Raw genomic sequence first — 21,877 nt, 5'->3', positions numbered from 1 at the left:
ACAAATAAATTAAAAGAGAGACTGCTCATCCACTGCAAGATATCACTTTGATGTCATTGTTATTATTTGATTGATTTGATCAAAAATGGATTTGGATTTAAATAATCTGTACACTCTTAGAAAATATGGTTCCTAAAGGGTTCTTCGGAGCAATGGCCCAGTCCATAGCTGTCCCCATAGCTGAACCCTTTATTTGGTTCCAAGTAGAACCATTTTTGGTTTCAGGTAGAACTCTTTTGGGTTCCATGTGAACCCTCTGTGTAAAGGGTTCTACATGGAACTCAAAAGGGTTTTTACCTTGAACCAAATAGGGTTCTTCAAAGGGTTATCCTATGGGGACAGCCAAAGAATCATTTTAGGTTCCAGATAACATCTTTTCTTCTAAGAGTGTAGTCAGAAACTTCAGATCATACATTTGTTTTTATTTGTATTAATTTAAACACATTTAAAACATTCCTTTTAGCCATCCAGGCTCTTTTTAATTTGAACCTTGAGGACACATCTATGTAATGTTTGCTCCTCAGGCTGCAGATAACAGGCCAACAGGCCATTCCTCTCTGCCTTGACTAAGGTTGCAAAATTCCACAAACTTTCAATAAATTCCCTGGTTTTTCCAAAATCCCAGTTGGAGGATCCCAGAGTCAGGGGGCAATAAGCAGGAAATCTGGAATTCTCCATCCAGGATTTCTCGAAAACCAGGGAATTTATTTAAAGTTCCCAGAATTTTGCAACCCTGGCCATGACTTTCAGTGTGATTCACCTGTAGGTATGTGGACAAAATAACAGAAGCCCAATCAAACCAATCAGAGAATTCAGGGGACATGCTGCTAAACCCTCTTCTGTCATATGTCATTTCCCCTGCACACAGTTTGATGATTATAAAATAGGCATTCATTTACAGTGCAACCACCATCGATCCACTGTTCTGTTGCCAACTTGTCATGTACAGTACATGTACTCCATATCTCAACGTCAGCTCAAGGGAGTAAAAAACGGAAACAAGCCCTCTCACCATCTCCATCACGTCGGACAGCATTGGCGTGTGCTACAGTATGTCTGCCCTGTTGTAGTGTCAAAGAGGGGCAGATAAATCACAGGTTCCAGTACTGTTTCATTTATTAATACACGTATTCAAGTACCGACTACACACCTACACATTCAAGGGTTTTTCTTTATTTGTACTATTTTCTGCATTGTACAATAATAGTGAAGACATCAAAACTATGAAATAACACATATGGAATAATGTAGTAACCTAAAAAATGGTTCAGTTACCTCTATATATACCCACACTCTTTCAAAGTTACATTTTTGCTTATTACATCTTTTTCAAAATGTATTTTTTCAAATCTTTCTTATGGACTTCTTCAACACTCACACTGTGATTATCATGCACTAACACATGCTGGTACAACGCGAGACCCTTCTGCCCAACAGATATATGTTCCATTCACATCTGCCTCCCAGCACCTGGGAACTGAGGGATGATGAAGTGATAAAATGGATATGTGTAGGCTGCAATTTTAGGTGTGTGTGTTTGTGTATGTGCGCCTGAGTGCATTTGTGCGTGTGGTGTGTGTCTGTGTTTATCAGGGGGTGGATAACATCTCATAGCAGCAGCAGTAGAGTGATTGGCGGCAGGAGGTGGGGTGTTCATTCCTCCGTCTGTGTGGGATAGAAGTGGCTTGGTGCTGTATTTATCAGAGCTCTGTCATGCTGCAACCACACAAAGTCATTAACACTATTCAATCTGGCCCAGCCTAGAGTCATGTCTGTCTGCCACCATATCCCTGCTTCTGCTCAGGCCTCCTGTCTCCTTTGGGTGACTGACTGTTGACTGAATGGCTGGTTAACTGGCTGACTAACTGACTGCTGACTGACTGAATGCTGACTTACTAGCTGACCTCTCTCTTTCTACGCAGCCTGAGAACCTTCTGCTGGCCTCCAAGTCCAAGGGAGCTGCAGTGAAGCTGGCAGACTTTGGCCTGGCCATCGAGGTGGAGGGGGACCAACAAGCCTGGTTCGGTAATGGCTGATATGAATCGTAATTACACACACACGCACATACACACAATGGAATGCAAATAAAGACTGGCCTCTAAAGCAGGTCGACGTATGCAAGATTTAGGATGTTTAATGTTAATATTTCCACCAGGGAAACAGAGCCTTCAGAGGGAAATCAATAATTCAAAGACTCCTATGGAATCCAATCAAACAAACGCTTTGCATCGAATGTCATCAAAAAAGGAACATTTCCTCTACAGCTATTCCGGAGAAATACCAAAACAAAAACAAAGGGGAAAGTTTACATTAAAAAAAAAGATAATCAAGGTAAGAATAACTAGTTTTGTAGCGCCATGACCACCACAGGGCAAAGAGAGCTGTTTACTGCTTGTTTTATTTATGAATTCCATTGCCACCAGAAATAGAAATACCACAGCCCCATCCAGCCTCATTAGTAGTGAGGCCTGCAGTGTAAAAACATCTTGTTTGAGCAGGTTTGACACAGCTCATTTTCCCTCACTCTGACTGCTCTAACTAACCTAACTGACTGACTGGTATAACTAACCTAAATGACTGGTCTAAATAACCAGTCAGACTGACTGGTCTAACTAACCTAACTGACCTACTGGTCTAACTAACCTAGCGGACTGACTGGTCTAACTAACCTAACTGACTGACTGGTTTAACTAACCTAGTTGTGGTAGTAGTGGTCAATAGTTATGAGGTTCAGTAGTTGTGGTCAAAAGTTGTTTGGATATGGTTAGTAGTCAAATGTTTGATCAGAAATTGTGTGGTCAGAAGTTGTGTTGTTGTTGTATGTAATTGTGTGGTTGAGGTCAGGAGTTGTGTGGTTGTGGACACTAGATGTGGTCAGAATTTGTTTGATTGCGATCAGAAGTTATGTGGTTGAGGTATGTCATTGTGTGGTTGTGGTCACTAGATGTGGTCAGAAGTTGTGTGGTTGAGGTCAGAAGTTGTGTGGTTGAGAACAGAAGTTGGTTCAATAGTTATGTGGTTCAGTAGTTGTTTGGTTGTGGTAAAAAAAAAGTTGTGTTGATATGGTAAGTAGTTAGATGTGCGATCAAAAGTTTTGTGGTCAGAAGTTGTGTGGTTGTGGTATGTAATTGTGTGGTTGTGGTCACTAAATATGGTCAGAAGTTGTGTGGTTGCGGTCAGAAGTTATGTGGTTGAGGTATGAAATTGTGTGGTTGTGTTCAGAAGTTGTGCACTTGAGGTCAGAAGTTGTGCAGTTGAGGTCAGAAGTTATGTGGTTGAGGTCAGAAGTTGTGCACTTGAGGTCAGAAGTTGTGCAGTTGAGGTCAGAAGTTGTACGGTTGAGGTCAGAAGTTGTGTGGTTGAGGTATGAAATTGTGTGGTTGCTGTCAGACGTTGTGCAGTTGCTGTCAGAAGTTGTGCAGTTGAGGTCAGAAGTTGTGCAGTTGAGGTCAGAAGTTGTACGGTTGAGGTCAGAAGTTGTGCGGTTGAGGTCAGAAGTTGTGCAGTTGAGGTCAGAAGTTGTACGGTTGAGGTCAGAAGTTGTGTGGTTGCTGTCAGAAGTTGTGTGGTTGCTGTCAGATGTTGTGTGGTTGCTGTCAGAAGTTGTGCAGTTGCTGTCAGAAGTTGTGCAGTTGAGGTCAGAAGTTGTGCAGTTGAGGTCAGAAGTTGTACGGTTGAGGTCAGAAGTTGTGTGGTTGCTGTCAGAAGTTGTACGGTTGTGGTATGTAATTGTGTGGTTGTTGCCACCGGAAAGGGTAAGCAGTTGTGTGGTTGCTGTCAGAAGATATAAAGTTGTGGTATGTAATAGCGTTAGTGGTCAAAATGGCAGCTGTTTGAAAAACATGTGGTAATGCAGTTACAAAAACAGCTGTACTGTAAGTTCCGTATGGAATATTTTGTTTCCACACACAGCTATGAATAGCGGAGAAGTAGCTGAATATCCCATACACTCTAACTTTTTGTCTAACTTGTTGCAGGAGTGGTCAAAACGGACGTTGATTGCCAAAATGTTACAGAAAATGATGTTGATGCGGTTACTTAAACTGCTGTAACTTTTGATGCAAATATTATTCGTCCAAACTCCAGATTTGAGTAGCAGTGAAGTATACGAAGCTGGTAAGACTGCAATATTTTGTCTAAGTGGTTGCAAAGTGGAATTATTAGCTGATTTGCATAAAACGTTTCATGAGAAACTGACAGTAGGAAGTGATGACATCACAATGGAGAAGATTCAAATCTTGAGAAATTCCATGTGGGTGGATTTGGGCCCAAAAATGTACGAAAAGTTTAATAACATAAAAAGTATAGCAGATATAAAAAAAATTGTATGCAATTTTGTTTGTAAAATCCAGACCCTTCTGCACGTTCTGAAGTTGGAACAGCGTTTCTAGCATAAACGCTGTAGGAGGAGTAGGCGGCGGAATAATATTAATAAGAAGTATGTTGAATATCTAAGCTGCCGCTAGCCCCACCAACTAACCTAACTGACTGGTCTAAGTAACATAGCTGACTGGTGTAACTAACCTAACCGACCAACTGGTCTAACTAACCTAGCTGACCGACTGGTCTAACTAACCAGGCTGGTCCTGCCGTGTGATTGGTGCCCTTCGGTTAAGAAGGTCACAGGAAATCAATGACTTTTATCCAGCCAATCACATGAGCCCCTGGGATAGGAGCTCTACCGTAACCAGGAGGGAAGTCTCTCTCTGCTGTCCCAATCGCTCTGCTGTCCCAATCGCTCTGCTGGCCCAATCTCTCTGCTGGCCCAAGCAAAATGGCGCCAACAGAGATGGTTGCCTCGCTTCAGGTCCTTACGAAACTATGCAGTTATTTGTTTTTTTAATGTATTATTTCCGACATTGTTAGCCCAGAAAATCTCAAGTGTTATTACATGCAGCCGGGAAGAACTACTGGATATAAAAGCGATGTCAATTTACCAACATTACGACGAGGAATGCGTACTTCCTGAAGAGGATCCTCTGTTCGGAACTTCACCCCGGACATGGGATCTTATCCCAGAGGCCGACCCAAAACAACGTGGTCACCTCAGGAGTGGCAGAAGTAGTGGCCTACTGGTCAGACCCAGAAGGCGAGCACATCATCCACTGATTCCGAGCATATTACTCGTCAATGTCCAATCTCTAGATAACAAGGTCGACGAAATTAGGGCATGAGTTGCCTTCAGAGAGACATCAGAGATTGTAACCTTCTCTGTTTCATGGAAACATGGCTCACTCGGGATATGTTGTCAGAACCTGTTTCTTCATGCATTGCGCCGACAGAAACAAACATTTCTCTGGCAAGAAGAAGGGTGTGGGGGTATATGCCTTATGATTAACGACTCATGGTGTAATCACAACAACATACAAGAACTCAGCTCCTTTTGTTCACCGGACCTAAAATTCCTTACAATCAAATGCCGACCGCATTATCTTCCAAGAGAATTCTCTTCTATTACAGTCACAGCCGTGTATATCCCCCCTCAAGCAGATACCTCATCGGTCCTGAAAGAACTTCACTGGACTCTATGTACACTGGAAACCATACATCCTGAGGCTGCATTTATTGTAGCTGGGGATTTTAACAAAGCTAACCTGAAAACAAGACTCCTAATGTCGTGCCAGATTACGTAATATGACATGTTATTCTATAAAATAGTTTCTCTGTAATTGATATTACCTGATTAAAATAATCAGGTGAATGTAATTAACTAGAAAGTCGGGGCACCATGGAAGAATGTTTATAGAGCTGTTATCTTCTGAATAAACTATTAAAGACCTGATAATCGTTTACATGAATTCTAAATTCTATCAGCATATTGAATGCGCGACACGAGCTGGTAGCATTCTGGATCATTGCTACTCTAACTTCCGTGATGCATACAAAGCCCTCCCCCACCCTGCCTTTGGGCAAATCTGACCATGACTCCATTTTGTTGCTCCCAGCCTATAGACAGAAACTAAAACAGGAAACGCCCGTGCTCAGGTCTATACAACTCTGGTCTGACCAATCGACGCTTCGAGATTGCTTCGATCACGTGGACTGGGATATGTTCTGGATAGCCTCAGACAATAACATTGATGTCTTCGGTGACTCTGTGAGCGAGTTTATTAGCAAGTGCATCGGAGATGTTGTACCCACTGTGACTATTTAAACCTTTCCTAACCAGAGAACGTGGATTGATGGCAGAATTCGCGCAAAAATTAAGCACGAACCACCGCTTTTAATCATGGGAAGACGACTGGAAACATGACCAAATACAAACAGTGCAGCTATTCCCTCTGCAAGGCAATCAAACAAGCAAAGCGTCAGTATAGAGACAAAGTAGAGTCTCAATTCAATGGCTGAAACACGAGACGTATGTGGCAGGGTCTACAGACAATCACGGATTACAAAAAGAAAACCAGCCCTGTTGCGAACATCAACGTCTTGCTCCCAGACGAATTAAACAACTTTACTCATTTTGAGGACAATACAGTGACACTGACACGGCCTGCTACCAAAGCCTGTGGGCTCTCCTTCTCCATGGCCAATGTGAGTAAAATATTTAAACGTGTTAACCCTCGCAAGGCTGCTGGCTCAGATGGCATCCCTAGCCACGCTACCGGAGCATGCGCAGACCAGCAGGCTGGTGTGTTTACGGACGTATTCAATCAATCCCTATCCCAGTCTGTTGTCCCCACATGCTTCAAGATGGCCACCATTGCTCCTGTTCCTGAGAAAGCTAAGTTGACTGAACTAAATGACTATCGCCCCGTTGCCCTCACTTCTGTCATCATGAAGGGCTTTGAGAGACTAGTCGAGGATCATATTTTAATTTTTTATTTCACCTTTATTTAACCAGGTAGGCTAGTTGAGAACAAGTTCTCATTTGCAACTGCGACCTGGCCAAGATAAAGCATAGCAGTTTGACACATACAACAGCACAGAGTTACACATGGAATAAACAAAACATAGTCAATAATACAGTAGTAAAAGTATATATACAGTTAGTGCAAATAAGGTAAGATAAGGGAGTTAAGGCAATAAATAGGCCATGGTGGCGAAGTAATTACAATATAGCAATTATACACTGGAATGGTAGATGTGCAGAAGATGAATGTGCAAGTAGAGATACTGGGGTGCAAAGGAGCAAGGTAAATAAATAAATACAGTATGGGGATGAGGTAGTTGGATGGGGTGTTTACAAATTGTCTATGTACAGGTGCAGTGATCTGTGAGCTGCTCTGACTACTGGTGCTTAAAGCTAGTGAGGGAGATATGAGTCTCCAGCTTCAGTAATTTTTGCAGTTCGTTCCAGTCATTGGCAGCAGAGAACTGGAAGGAAAGGCGGCCAAACGAGGAATTGGCTTTGGGGGTGACCAGTGAGATATACTTGCTGGAGCGCGTATCACCACATACCCTAGACCCACTCCAATTAGCTTACCGCTGCAATAGGTCCATTGATGATGCAATCACCATCACACTGCACACTGCCCTATCCCATCTGGGAAGAGGAATACCTATGTAAGAAGGCTCTTCATTGACTACAGTTCAGCATTTAACACCATAGTACCCTCTAAACTCATCATTAAGCTTGAGACCCTGGGTCTCGACCCCGCCCTGTGCAACTGGGTCCTGGACTTTCTGACGGGCCGCTGCTGGGTGGTGAAGGTAGGAAACAACAACTCCTCCCCGCTGATCCTCAACACTGGGGCCCCACAAGGGTGCGTTCTCAGCCCTCTACTGTACTCCCTGTTCACCTCTGACTGCGTGGCCATGCACGCTTCCAACTCAATCATCTATTTTGCAGATGACACGACAGTGATTGGCCCGATTACCAACAACGACGAGACGGCCTACAAGGAGGAGTTGAGGGCCATCTGAGTGTGGTGTCAGGAAAACAACATCTCACTCAACATCAACAAAACAAAGGAGATGATTGTGGACTTCAGGAAACGATGTGGATGGGGGGAGCAGTAGTGGAGAACTTGAAAAGTTTTAAGTTCCTCGGCATACACATCACGGACAAACTGAAATGGTCCACCCACACAGACAGTGTGGTGAAGAACTGTACTCTTCACATGATGCTTTATCATTTCCTTAATGAAAATGAGTCTGGATATTTCAACCTGTTCTTTGTTCACAGTGCGTAAAACCCCAGGCTGGTTCCCTGGGTTTGGAGAATAAACCTCAGGAGGCTGAAGAAATTTGGCTTGTCACCTAAAACACTCACAAACTTTTACAGGTGCATAATCGAGAACATGCTGTCGGGCTCTATCACCGCCTGGTACGGCAACTGCACCCTCCTCAACCGCAAGGCTCTCCAGAGGGTAGTGAGGTCTGCACAACGCATCACTGGGGAAAACTACTTGCCCTCCAGGACACCTACAGCACCCAATGTCACAGGAAGGCCAAAAAGATCATCAAGGACAACAACCACCCGAGCCACTGCCTGTTCACCCCGCTATCATCCATTAGGCGAGGTCAGTACAGGTGCATCAAAGCTGGGACCGAGAGACTGAAAAACAGCTTCTATCTCAAGGCCATCAGACTGTTAAACAGCCATCATTAACATAGAGAGGCTGCTGCCAACATACAGACTCAAATCTCTGGCCACTAATAATGCCACTTTAATAATGTTTACATGTTATATTACTCATCTCATATTTATACTGTATTCTATACCATCTACTGCATCTTTCCTGGCCATCGCACGGCCATCGCTCATCCATATATTTATATGTGCATATTCTTACTCATCCCTTTACATTTGTGTGTATAAGGTAGTTGTGAATTTGTTAGATTACTTGTTAGATATTACTGCATGGTCGGAATGAGAAGCACAAGCATTTCGCTACACTCGCATTAACACCTGCTAACCATGGGTATGTGACAAATAAAATTTAGACATAGACAACAACCAAAGCTATATACAGGTGTCAACAGATCCAGAGGACATGAAAACAGAATTAACAGAGGAGTTGGAAAGCTTTTCTGAACAGCACAGTCTTGTCACCCATAGTTTTGAGTCTGTTGCGTGGCTCACAGTACCTTCGATGTTTCACCAGCCTGCCCTTTGGCTACGCTGAAAAACACATGGAGCTGAATCAAACATATGTTTTAAAACTAGGGAACTAGGAATGTCTTTTAGAATTCAGCTGCCTTTTAATGAGCCAGAGGACACGTATCCAATATCCACAGTTAATTTTTTACAGACACCTCTCTTAGATCAGGATGATTTTTCTAAAGTGTTTTGGGGAACGCCTTGCTGGCTATTTTCTCTCAGGACAGCTGGTGTAGCTGTCACACCCAGCTCTGCTGGTCATTAGAATTATACTGTACTCTTCACATGACACTTTATCATTTCCTTAATGAAAATGAGTCTGGATTTTTCAACCTGTCCTTTGTCCACAGTGCGTAAAACCCCAGGCTGGTTCCCTGGGTCTGGAGAATAAATGGAACAATGCGTTCTTCTTCTTTGTCAGATGATTGATATATAATCCATTTGTCCACATAACAAGGCTGGAACAGATGTGGTGAATCGTTGAAAACAACAGTAAAATAAAGTCTCATCACCCCTCAGAAAGAGTCAAAGACCAGACTTAGCACATTGACAGCCTGTCTGATCAGGGTAGGTAATAAGCATATGGACCTCACACCTCAAATGAAGCTCTATTGAGGGAAATGTGAGGCAGGCGGGACCAGGAACATGTGTATAATGTTATTACTCTCTACATTCCGGGGAATAGAATTGTCAGAGCAGATCTCTCTAATACTTGTGATGGAATACAAAATGGCAATTTGTTGTTCTCTTTTTTCCCCCTTGTTATATTGCATTTAATAATTCAAAGCGACTGAACTCTCATCACTTTACTGTACTCTATCATAATATATAATGGATTTATATGGTTAGTGTCACTTCACACTTAAAACAGCATGTGTCTTTGATCAAAGCCTATATCACTATGTATTGTATAGCATTACGCTTGTACCAGTATGTAGAACATTCTATAGATCTAAACTCTATCAACTTGTTATTTTATTACACTGAGAGTATCCCTTTTAGAGCTTTCTAAAATGGTAAGTTTGCATCCTGGATGCTGATAGGTTGATAGTCGTTAGTTATTGAAGATAATCCAAAGGTAATGCATGTTAACAGTTCCATTTGAATTATCTATGTACATCCACTGTCCTACAGCCCATCCAGGCAATTCATAAACCTGATCTCCACTGTGGAAAAATGCATCTAGACATTGTTTCTCATTGCTTGTTGCCTAGCATTTGATTTTCAATAGAGCTGTGTTATCTGTGACTCACTGCCTCTCTGTCTGGATGTGATGCAGGCTTTGCAGGGACACCTGGTTACCTGTCTCCTGAGGTCCTGAGGAAGGACCCATATGGCAAAGCTGTGGACCTGTGGGCTTGCGGTAAGCAGGATGACTTTCAGATATCCGCCTCTTTCCTTGTTTGTTTCTGTCTACATCTACTGTAAGTTGCTGCTGCCTAAAGAAAACATGATATAGACTTCACACCTGGTGTGATGCGTTTCCTAGTTTCTTCACCTCAAGCTTTATGTTTTCTCATTTGGCCAGACAGGGGATTGCTTCAGAGCCTAACCTACTAGAGTTGTGCTGACACAAAACCTGCCCGCCTCAATGTCACAGATGATTTAGTGCACCAGTTTATTTATGGGGTCTGTTTCATTCAAAGGTGCATAGATGAGCTCTCAGTCAGAGAAGACAAGGCAGCAGTGTGTCGATCTGATCATAGCGCTCTCTCTATGTCTATATACATACAGTACCATGGGCCTCAGTTCCACAGGCCTCAATACCACAGACCTCAATGCCACTGGCCTCAGTACCACAGGCCACAGTACCACAGGCCTCAGTACCACGGGCCTCATTACCACGGGCCTCAGTACCATGGGCCTCAGTACCACGGGCCTCATTACCACGGGCCTCAGTACCATGGGCATCAGTACCATTGGCCTCAGTACCATGGGCCTCATTACCACGGGCCTCAGTACCACAGGCCTCAGTACCACAGGCCTCAGTCCCATGGGCCTCAGTACCATGGGCCTCAGTACCACAGGCCTCAGTACCATGGGCCTCATTACCACGGGCCTCATTACCACGGGCCTCATTACCACCGGCCTCATTACTACAGGTCACCATCACAGGGCCTCAATACCACGGGCCTCAATATCACGGGCCACAGTACTATGCGCCTCAGTACCACAGGCCTCTGTGTCAACAAGGTGGCAGAATGAATCTGCTAGACATCCTCTTGCTAGTCTGATGCATGGACAACTCTTACCTAGAACATAGTATGTACAGTATATATAGTGTACATTATAGTATTGGAAAGAGTATGTGTTTTTAATGTTTTGTACGCTCAGTGTATATCTACATCATATGAATAATATATAAATCATTATATTGACAATATGTAGTAGTACAGCCTCGTTTCACATTGAGTTGAATAGCTGCTCTTCAGCTCGGCTGGATTCAGCCGATTAACCCGGTTTGGTTAGATTTCTTTTCAAACTTATTGACGTTTCAAGCTATCACTCTGTGCACATTGGTCTTTGAAGCAGGAGAAGCTCATTGCTATGCACAGCTGTATTTCCCTGCCTTTTGATATTGGCTTTGTGCTGCTGCTCCCCTTGAGATGTGTGTGGGCTTCATGGCCGATGGGTCTGTGAGCCTGGCAGGCTTCACAGCAGTGAGATGAATTCACAAGAGACATAAGGTTGAGGGCTGAGGGGGGGCGACAATGTGGGCAGGCGGGAGTGGGCAGGGGTTCATTCTCAGTCTTCTAACGTCCTGACATGGAGCTGGATCTGTCTGTGCACATAACTGTGTTTATTGTTAACCCCACAGAGAGACCTTTCACCCAGAGAGAGGGAGTTCTCAGTGGTGGTGGTACATACAAGACACACACAAGCAAGCACACACACACACACACACACACACACACACACACACACTACTCCCTAGTGAGCGATCAAGATTCAGCACTATCAATTACTGCAGCACCTTTTCTTTTCGTCAAAGATAGAGAGATTTTCAGTATGTACTTTATGCTAGTTAATTCTTAAGTAACTAGAGTGCTGTGTTGTGTTTCCAGGTGTGACAGCCTTCTATTGTATAGTGATGTATAACATCTGTGTTGCCAGGTGTGACAGTCTTCTATTGTATAGTGATGTATAACATACTGTATGTGTTGCCAGGTGTGACAGCCTTCTATTGTATAGTGATGTATAACATACTGTATGTGTTGCCAGGTGTGACAGCCTTCTATTGTATAGTGATGTATAACATCTGTGTTGCCAGGTGTGACAGTCTTCTATTGTATAGTGATGTATAACATCTGTGTTGCCAGGTGTGACAGCCTTCTATTGTATAGTGATGTATGACGTCTGTGTTGCCAGGTGTGATCCTGTACATCCTACTGGTGGGATATCCTCCGTTCTGGGATGAGGACCAGCACAGACTGTACCAGCAGATCAAGGCTGGGGCCTACGATGTGAGTCAAATCAAATCAAACTTTATTTGTCACATGCGCTGAATACAACGTGTAGATCTTACCGTGAAATGTTATTTTAATTTTTTTATTTTATTTCACCTTTATTTAACCAGGTAGACTAGTTGAGAACAAGTTCTCATTTGCAACTGGGACCTGGCCGAGATAAAGCATAGCAGTGTGAACAGACAACACAGAGTTACACATGGAATAAACAATTAACAAGTCAATAACACAGTAGAAAAAAAAGAGAGTCTATCTACATTGTGTGCAAAAAGCATGAGGAGGTAGGCGAATAATTACAATTTTGGGTGGGCTATTTACCGATAGACTATGTACAGCTGCAGCGATCGGTTAGCTGCTCAGATAGCAGATGTTTGAAGTTGGTGAGGGAGATAAAAGTCTCCAACTACAGCGATTTTTGCAATTCGTTCCAGTCACAGGCAGCAGAGAACTGGAACGAAAGGCGGCCAAATGATCTCTTACTTACAAGCCCTTAATCAACAGTGCAGTTAAAGAAAGAGTTAAGAAAATATTTACCAAATAAACAAATCTAAAAAAATAAAAAAAAAGTAACACAATAAAATAACAATAACGAGGCTATATACCAGTTGAGGTCATTTGTACATGTAGGTAGGGGTGAAGAGTCACATCTATCCTAGCTCCTGTTCTTACTGTAACAATACCCCTCCATTCCATCACTGGTCACGGCTGCTGGGGAAAAGCACAGTGTCTCTTCAGGATTGTGTAACACACCAGTTTCCAAAGAGATTAATCATCCTGAATTCAGTGCCTGATAATGGTTTCTTTCTGCTGGGAGGAAAACACATCTTCTACTTTTTCTTCTTCAATTGCAGTCATAGCAGCCCATGGCTCTGTTCTTTAATATTTCTGTACTCTGTTCTTTAATATTTCTGTACTCTGTACTCCTTATCACATTTTAAGGTATGACCCAGATGCAGACAGTGTTGAAGAAACAATCGTTTATTCCTTAAACAGGGGCAGGCAAACGACAGGTCAAGGCAGGCAGGGGTCAATAATCCAGGCGAGGGTGGGTCAGGGTCAGGGTCAGGGTCAGGGTCAGAGGGTCAGGGTCAGGGTCAGGGTCGGGCTCAGGGGGTCAGGGGGTCAGGGTCAGGCGTCAGGGTCAGCGTCAGGGTCAGGGTCAGGGTCAGGGTCAGGCAGAACAGTCAGAACTGGGAAACTAAACAGGAGCAAGAAACAAACGGGAGCAGGGAAACAAAACGCTGGTAGGTTCTACGAACAAAATGAACTGGCAACAGACAAACAGAGAACACAGGTATAAATACACAGGGGATAATGGGGAAGATGGGCGACACCTGGAGGGGAGTGGAGACAAGCACAAAGACAGGTGAAACAGATCAGGGCGTGACAGTCCTTTCATATTTTTCTACTCTGTTCTTTCATATTTCTGTACTCGGTTCTTTCACATTCCTACCCTCAGCCTACAGAATGTTTACCCTCATATATCGTTTGGAAAATGTACCTTTAGGATTATTTTCACTCATTTGAAGATCATCACCAGTTTGAATTCCCACAATTTATTTAAGTAATAATGCCCGAGAGGGTGTGGTACATGGCCCATATACCACAGCTAAGGGCTGTTCTTACGCATGACACAACGCGGAGTGCCTGGACACAGCCCTTAGCCGTGGTATATTGGCCATATACAACAAACCCCTGAGGTGCCTTATTGCTATTATAAACTGGTTACCAATGTAATTAGAGCAGTAAAAATAAATGTTTGCCATACCCGTGGTATACGGTCTGATATGCCACAGCTATCAGCCAATCAGCATTCAGGGCTCGAACCACCCAGTTTATAATTGTATGTTAATACCAAATACCTCCTCGTGTCCTGTAGTTCCCCTCGCCAGAGTGGGACACTGTTACTCCAGAGGCCAAGGATCTCATCAACAAGATGTTGACCATCAACCCTGCCAAGCGCATCACAGCCTCGGAGGTTCTCAAACATCCCTGGATCTCAGTAAGTTCAGAGCATTCTCACAATGATCACCTTGTCCAGTAAGATCCGGCCCGGTGTCTAACCTGACATGTCTTTATTTTTTCCTTCTCTCTCTCTCTCTCTCTCTCTCTCTCTCTCTCTCTCTCTCTCTGTCTCTCTCTCTCTCTCTCTCTCTGTCTCTCTCTGTCTCTCTCTGTCTCTGTCTCTCTGTCTCTCTGTCTCTCTGTCTCTCTTTCTCTCTGTCTCTCTTTCTCTCTTTCTCTGTCTCTGTCTCTCTGTCTCTGTCTCTCTCTCTGTCTCTCTCTCTCTCTGTCTCTCTGTCTCTCTGTCTCTCTGTCTCTCTTTCTCTCTGTCTCTCTTTCTCTCTTTCTCTGTCTCTTTCTCTCTCTCTGTGTCTCTTTCTCTCTCTGTCTATCTCTCTCTGTCTCTCTGTCTCTGTCTCTGTCTCTCTTTCTCTCTGTCTCTCTTTCTCTTTCTCTCTCTTTCTCTCTCTGTCTCTCTCTCTCTCTCTCTCTCTCTCTCTCTCTCTCTCTCTCTCTCTCTCTCCCTCTCTCTCTCTCTCTCTCTACAGCACCGCTCCACTGTGGCCTCCTGCATGCACAGACAGGAGACGGTGGAGTGCCTGAAAAAGTTCAACGCCAGAAGGAAACTCAAGGTATAGTAAACTTCTGGGGAAAGATGAAATGTAGATATGATACTGGAACAGTCCATGTTACTCTCGTTTGACCAGGGTAGGAAAACAATATCACATTTTCTGGGTCACTAGTGATGGGAGTTTGAGTGACGTTGGAAATGTGATGTATCAAGGCAAATGTCTTTCATTAAACGTGTCCAGGCACGGTTCAAGATGAGAGGACATCTCTCTGTTTCATTTGTGTGACGTGAAAACTCTCATTCATTTCATTATGTAACTACATAATGTGTTTGAACTTTTATATGACCCCTTTTAGGCAGGTCCATTTAATTGTAATTCATTCAGGTTCCGCTTCTCAGAGGAACAAATAGTGACTTTGGAACCATCTGGATACAGATCCCAAAAATGGACTACTTTTTAAAACTATTTGAATACAAATCCCCAAAAAGTATTGCTTTTGAAAACTATTTGAATAGAGATCCCCAAAAATGACTACTTCTTAAAACAATGGGAATACAGATCTTAGAATGTGAATACTTTTTAAAACTATTTGAATACAGATTGTATAAAGCAACTAAGATTTCTCAGGAAGTGACTATTGGATTGGATTCCTTCAACTAATGGCAGGGCTGTATCTGGAACTGCATGTTGAATATGTAAATATAATCATCCATAAAATATATGGATGAGCAGTGACAGAGCGGCTAAGATGCAATAGACAGTATAGAATGATCATGTTTTAAGGTATGACCCAGGTGCAGACAATGTTGAAGAAACAAAAGTGTATTCTTTAAACAGGGGCAGGCAAACAACAGGTCAAGGCAGGCAGGGGTCAATGATCCAGAGAGGGTGTAATGCACCGGAACAGCAGGTGGGCTCAAGTCAGGCAGAGGTCAGTAATCCAGAGTAGAGGCAATGGTACAGGACGGCAGGCAGGCTCAGGGTCAGGGCTGGCAGGAAAGGTCAAAACCGGGAAACTAGAAAACAGGGACTATAGCAAAGACAGGAGCAAGGTAAAATGCTGGTAGAACAAAGCGAACTGGCCCAGACAGACAGAAACTTAGAGATGGCACAGACAGGCATTGGAACTCAGAGATGAGGCCTGGTTCCAGGATGTCCCTAGCAGAGACCAAGCACCTCTCCTCCAGGTCATAACCCTCCCAATCAACCAGGTACTGGAATGTCCTGCCCCGAGGTCGAACCTTCAGGAGACGTCTCACCCTGTATGCCGGTTGGCTGTCGATGAGATGGCGGAGAGGGGTGGCCCTGGAAAAAGGAGACAAAGGGCTGTGAGACATGGTTTTAATTCTAGACACAGGAAAGGTAGGAAGTATACAGAGGGTACGGGGCAACAGAGGACGAACAGCAGAGGGGCTAATGATCTTGTAGTGGGGGGGAAATGTCTCGGCTTCAAGGGGTGTGGCCGTGCGGCATGCCAGCGCATCTGGCTTGACCTTCTTGGATACCGGTCAGTGCTGCGGAAGCGAAGTGGCCCGGGACTTACTGAACCCCTCCCGGAGGTCCTGGTACTCCGCGGGGCAGGCGGAGAGGTCCGGGGTGGCATGGAGAGGGGGGCGAGTAGGGAGAAGGGCAAAATTGTCCTTAAGACCCACCAGAGTACTCATTCCTACCATTGACCTAGGCATCTTGAAGGGATAGGTAGACACATAATGACCGGAGGTAGCGCAATACAGACAACTCTGGGTGTTAAGTCTGCGTACGCCTTCGGTTAGAGACAGCTTAGCCCTGCCAAGCTGCATCGGCTAGGGAAGAGGTAAATCGGAAGTCTTTAGAGGCTCTTGGAGGAACTCGAGTAAACTCGGATTCTCTCGGGACCTTCAGAGTTCATTAGATGTGGGTGGGATCTTGAGTGTGCGATTGGGACCGCAATCAGACCTCTTCTCCCTCCTATGTTCCAGGAGCCATCCATCGATCTGGATGGTTAAGGCGACGATTGAGTCAAGATCTGTCGGTAGTTTCCGGGCTGCAAGCTCGTCCTTTACTTCCTCCGATAATCCATGCAGGAACGTGTCGAACAGTGCTTCTGGGTTCCAGGCACGCTCTGCTGCTAGCATGCGAAAATCTACCGCATAGTCTGCCACACTGAGGGAGTCCTGCCGAAGCTGGAGTAACTTCCATGAAGCCCCTCTCCCGGACACCGGAGACTCAAAAAAATGTCCCACCAGACTGAAGCATATGGCCGAATGTTGTTCCCAAATGGCTGTAACCCAGGCGAGGGCCCTCCCAGACATCAGCGTGATGAGTTACACTGTCTTAGAGTGGTTCGAGGGGAAGGAGGACGGCTGCAGCTCCATGACGAGGGAACACTGAGCGAGAAATGCCAGACAGGTGCCCGACTCTCCATCAAAACGCTCCGGGGGAGGTAAGCGAGGTACCCGGGAAACAAAGGTGATGGCGCTGCTACCAGCTACTGAGGGGCTGGGAGGTTACCGTCGTGGTAGGCTGCTTATTAGACAGCTCACGGAATTGCTCCCGCATTGTATCCAATGCTAGGACTTGACGTTCGGCCACGGCCTGGAACCCCTCCATCAGACCGCGAAGCAACTCCTCTTGCCTACCAATGGTTGCTCCTTGGGAGGAGGTGGCATTGCAGAGCTGGTCCAAGTCTGCTAGGTCAGTGATGGCCAGTTCGTACTATCACCTTTTAAGGTATGACCCAGGTGCAGACAGTGTTGAAGAAACAAAAGTGAATTATTTAAACAGGGGCAGGCAAATGACAGGTCAAAGCAGGCAGAGCTCAATGACCCAGAGAAGGTGTAAGGCTCCGGAACAGCAGGCAGGCTCAGGGTCAGGTCAGGCAGAGCTCAATAACCCAGAGAAGGTGTAAGGCTCCGGAACAGCAGGCAGGCTCAGGGTCAGGTCAGGCAGAGGTTGGTAATCCAGAGTAGAAGCAAAGGTACAGGACTGGAGGGAGGCTCAGGGTCAGAGCAGGCAGGAACGGTCAAAACCGGGAAACAAGAAAAGAGGGACTATAACAAATAAACTACAAAATAAAATACAAAATACAAATAAACTACAAAATACAACTATGTTCTGCACAGGTCTGATCTACACACTCAACGGCAGTGTGACATTGTTCATGCAGTAATACCAAATACTTTTTAAATAGAGTTTTGCCAATTATTTGCCAATGCAAACATTTTTTTTGGTGCTGGTAAGACATAGCAACTGTGACAGTACTCTAGGTTATTCCCTTGACAGTAAGCAGCAATCCAAACTGTTGATATTACATGTAAGCAAGCTAATCAAGCTGTTGATAATATATTCCAGCCAAGCTTTGTTGCCAAGAACACTGTGGCATAATAAAATGTACTTTTTAATGAATCCTTTTGTTTTTTATTTCTTATGTAACGATCCATCTCTTCTTATCAGGGTGCCATTCTCACCACCATGTTGGCGACTCGGAACTTCTCAGGTAAGTCCTGTAGAGGTGCCTTGTCAGAACAGTTCTCCTCTCCCTTCTGGAGTGTGAGTGGGCTTATTAATACTAATTATATATGACATTTGTCAGACTTTCTATACAAAGAGACTTACAGTCATGGGTGCATAACATTTCTACATACGGGTGATCCCAGGAATGGAACCCACTATCCTGACGTTGCAAGCTCCATGCATGCTCCATACCAACAGAGCTAAAGACTAGAGAACTGCTTAACAGTGTCCCTAGGGAGGTCACTATTCTAGAAGAGTGACATGGGCTCAGGAGGCTGGCCCTAGAATGGAGGGCTCCAAGCCCATGGATCTGGGAGGAGGCTGGCCCTAGACTGGGGGGCTCCAAGCCCATGGATCAGGGAGGAGGCTGGCCCTAGACTGGTGGGCTCCAAGCCCATGGATCAGGGAGTAGGCTGGCCCTAGACTGGTGGGCTCCAAGCCCATGGAGCAGGGAGGCTGGCTCTAGACTGGGGGGCTCCAAGCCCATGGAGCAGGGAGGCTGCTGGCCCTAGACTGGGGGGCTCCAAGCCCATGGATCAGGGAGGAGATGATGACAGCTTGTAGACTCACTGGTCATGCATCAAGACACTTCCCCATGCCAATGGACACTCCCCTGTCCGACACTCAGATCGTTACAACACACTAATTCACTGTCACAAGTTAGAATGATGTCTGGGATGTCTGTTCAAAACTGACACAAGATGGACAAGTTGTGCTTCGACTGTAAATCAATAGCTGAACGGTGATAGGGACGATGGAATAGCCTGGCCATCTGCTTACAAACACTAGTTATCACAATGTACATTTGCTGCTTGACAAATGTGCATGTGTTATTATCATTACAGCCCACTTACTGTGGCTGAGCCATCTGCTATTGGGTCCTCAGTCCCTCTATGACTTCACTCAGATGGGCAGTGGAATACACCACTGCAGGTGGAACATACAGTATTATGTGGGTATGGACCATCACTATGTTGCTGTTATCTGAAATGTTTTGTCAAAATCCTCTACATTCTTATACTCCCCTTGGCTACAAGGAAGGGCCAGCTGAGATGAAGGAGTCACAGTGGAACGTTGTTAGAAAATAAAGAGGATGGAGTTCCCTCTGGCATGTAGCCTTGTGTGTCTTTGGCAAGCTCCCTTTACACCATAAGGTCACACAAGCACAGAATCAATGTAGGCACTCTCACAGACTCAGAGATGGAGGGATCCCCTTCAAAGCACACAGTTTACACATCCCTACCAATCTCCAACCAGCGTAAAATAATTGTTCTCCTCTCAGAGCTCATATAAAATGTGTGGACCAGAAATGGACAAGGAAAATAATAGCAGTAAGGGTTCATCTTTAAATGGGTAGGCATTCTCATATCAATCAGGAATAGACCCCCCCCACCCCATATCCCCACCTGCCAGGGAATCTGGTCCGAAAGCCAAGCCCCATAAGACTAACCCTGAAGGATCGTAAAACCATCTCAGCACCTCTAAGCACCACCATTCATCTTTCATTTTCCGCTCTCCACTCTTGGTCTTTCTTTACCCTTTAGATAGCCATGGAAAACCACAGTCCGCAGATATGCAGCAAGGTTACAGCCTTATGCCTATTTATAAAGTCCTCACTGTTCAGATAGTATGGCTGGAGCCAAATCTGCCCTTTCAGCTTTTAATGGTTGTTTTCCTAATCCGATTGACTCCTATTATGCTTGGGTGGGTCAGAAGTGCTGTGTACCTGCTGGTTCAGGGCCATATTCGCTTTTAAAATGATTAGAGTAGAGAAAGATGATCCCAAGCCAGGGCAGACCAGGGGGACCCCCATCGGCATATAGCCACAGTCCCAGCAGCAGGGGAGAGTGGGGTCACGGAGCCAGGGGTCTGGGGGGCCAGGGGGGCTAGGTTTACACCCCAGCAGACAAGAGGCCATGCTCCACACGGCCCCCTGTTTCCACAAGGGCAAAAATTAGTCGTCATGTTGAAGAAAATAAAGTGGGTGGTTCAACTCTCAGAGAGAGGACAGAACACGATTCCAGCTTAGAGACCAGGAGGAAGAGAAGACGTGAAGATGATAGGTAGAAGGATGGGTAACAAACTCTAGGGGAACAACATGACGTGGTGTACTGTACGGGTCATAGCCAAACTTTATAGAGTGATTGAGCAGGGTTGGAATGTGCCCATTCTTTCTCCCTAACTCAAGTGCTCCTCTATCTGGGATCCCTCTCACCCACCGGCAAGCCTCTGTAGCAGAGCCCAGTCTGGACCTCTCTCACCCACCGGCCAGCCTCTGTAGCAGAGCCCAGTCTGGATCTCTCTCACCCACCGGCCAGCCTCTGTAGCAGAGCAGTCTGGACCTCTCTCACCCACAGAACCATTGGGAATTTGAATTGTTCTTATTTTATGGTGCTTAATTTCCCTAAAAACTCTTGTTTGACTAGTTGAATGACCTGAGAGAATCTTCAACAAGCCGCTGGGTTTGGATACTCCTAGTGACTCTTCGGCAATATGACCATCTCATTGAGTTTTTGATCAGTGGAGAACAGGAAGAGGGCTTGATTTGAATACAATATGATATTTTGTTTCCCAGGAGACTTATGGATCAGGTTTTCTAAAATGTTCTTCTACCTCTTTTCATTTGACTGAGACTGTTGGCCATGCCCTTTGCCCTCCTCTTTTCATTTGACTGAGACTGTTGCCCTTCGCCCTCCTCTTTTCATTTGACTGAGACTGTTGGCCATGCCCTTTGCCCTCCTCTTTTCATTTGACTGAGACTGTTGGTCATGCCCTTTGCCCTCCTCTTTTCATTTGACTGAGACTGTTGGCCTTCGCCCTCCTCTTTTCATTTGACTGAGACTGTTGGTCTTCACCCTCCTCTTTTCATTTGACTGAGACTGTTGGTCTTCACCCTCCACTTTTCATTTGACTGAGACTGTTGGCCATACCTTTCGCCCTCCTCTTTTAATTTGACTGAGACTGTTGGCCTTCGCCCTCCTCTTTCCATTTGACTGAGACTGTTGGCCATGCCCTTTGCCCTCCTCTTTTCATTTGACTGAGACTGTTGGCCTTCGCCCTCCTCTTTCCATTTGACTGAGACTGTTGGCCATGCCCTTTGCCCTCCTCTTTTCATTTGACGTAGACTGTTGGCCTTGCCCTTTGCCCTCCTCTTTCCATTTGACTGAGACTGTTGCCCTTTGCCCTCCTCTTTTCATTTGACGTAGACTGTTGGCCTCTTTTCATTTGACTGAGACTGTTGGCCTCTTTTCATTTGACTGAGACTGTTGGCCATGCCCTTCTCCCTCGTCTTTTGG

General features: G+C 45.0%; 1 protein-coding gene across 7 annotated transcripts in view; it reads left to right on the top strand.

Moving 5' to 3' along the window:
• camk2a (calcium/calmodulin-dependent protein kinase II alpha) overlaps nt 1-21,877 on the top strand; it is a 92,621-nt gene that overhangs the window by 58,391 nt on the left and 12,353 nt on the right. For all 7 annotated transcript variants that reach the window (XM_042311455.1, XM_024397696.2, XM_042311457.1 and 4 more), the window contains exons 7-12: nt 1,923-2,025; nt 10,326-10,409; nt 12,416-12,510; nt 14,393-14,515; nt 15,066-15,149; nt 18,522-18,564. In XM_042311455.1, the coding sequence (XP_042167389.1) occupies nt 1,923-2,025; nt 10,326-10,409; nt 12,416-12,510; nt 14,393-14,515; nt 15,066-15,149; nt 18,522-18,564 (532 nt within the window). The remainder of the gene's footprint in view (nt 1-1,922; nt 2,026-10,325; nt 10,410-12,415; nt 12,511-14,392; nt 14,516-15,065; nt 15,150-18,521; nt 18,565-21,877) is intronic.

This window comes from Oncorhynchus tshawytscha, linkage group LG33, assembly GCF_018296145.1.
Source record: "Oncorhynchus tshawytscha isolate Ot180627B linkage group LG33, Otsh_v2.0, whole genome shotgun sequence".
Lineage (NCBI taxonomy): Eukaryota > Metazoa > Chordata > Actinopteri > Salmoniformes > Salmonidae > Oncorhynchus > Oncorhynchus tshawytscha.
The sequence above is the reverse complement of the archived record's forward strand: the minus strand, read 5'-3'. Positions and strand labels throughout refer to the sequence as shown.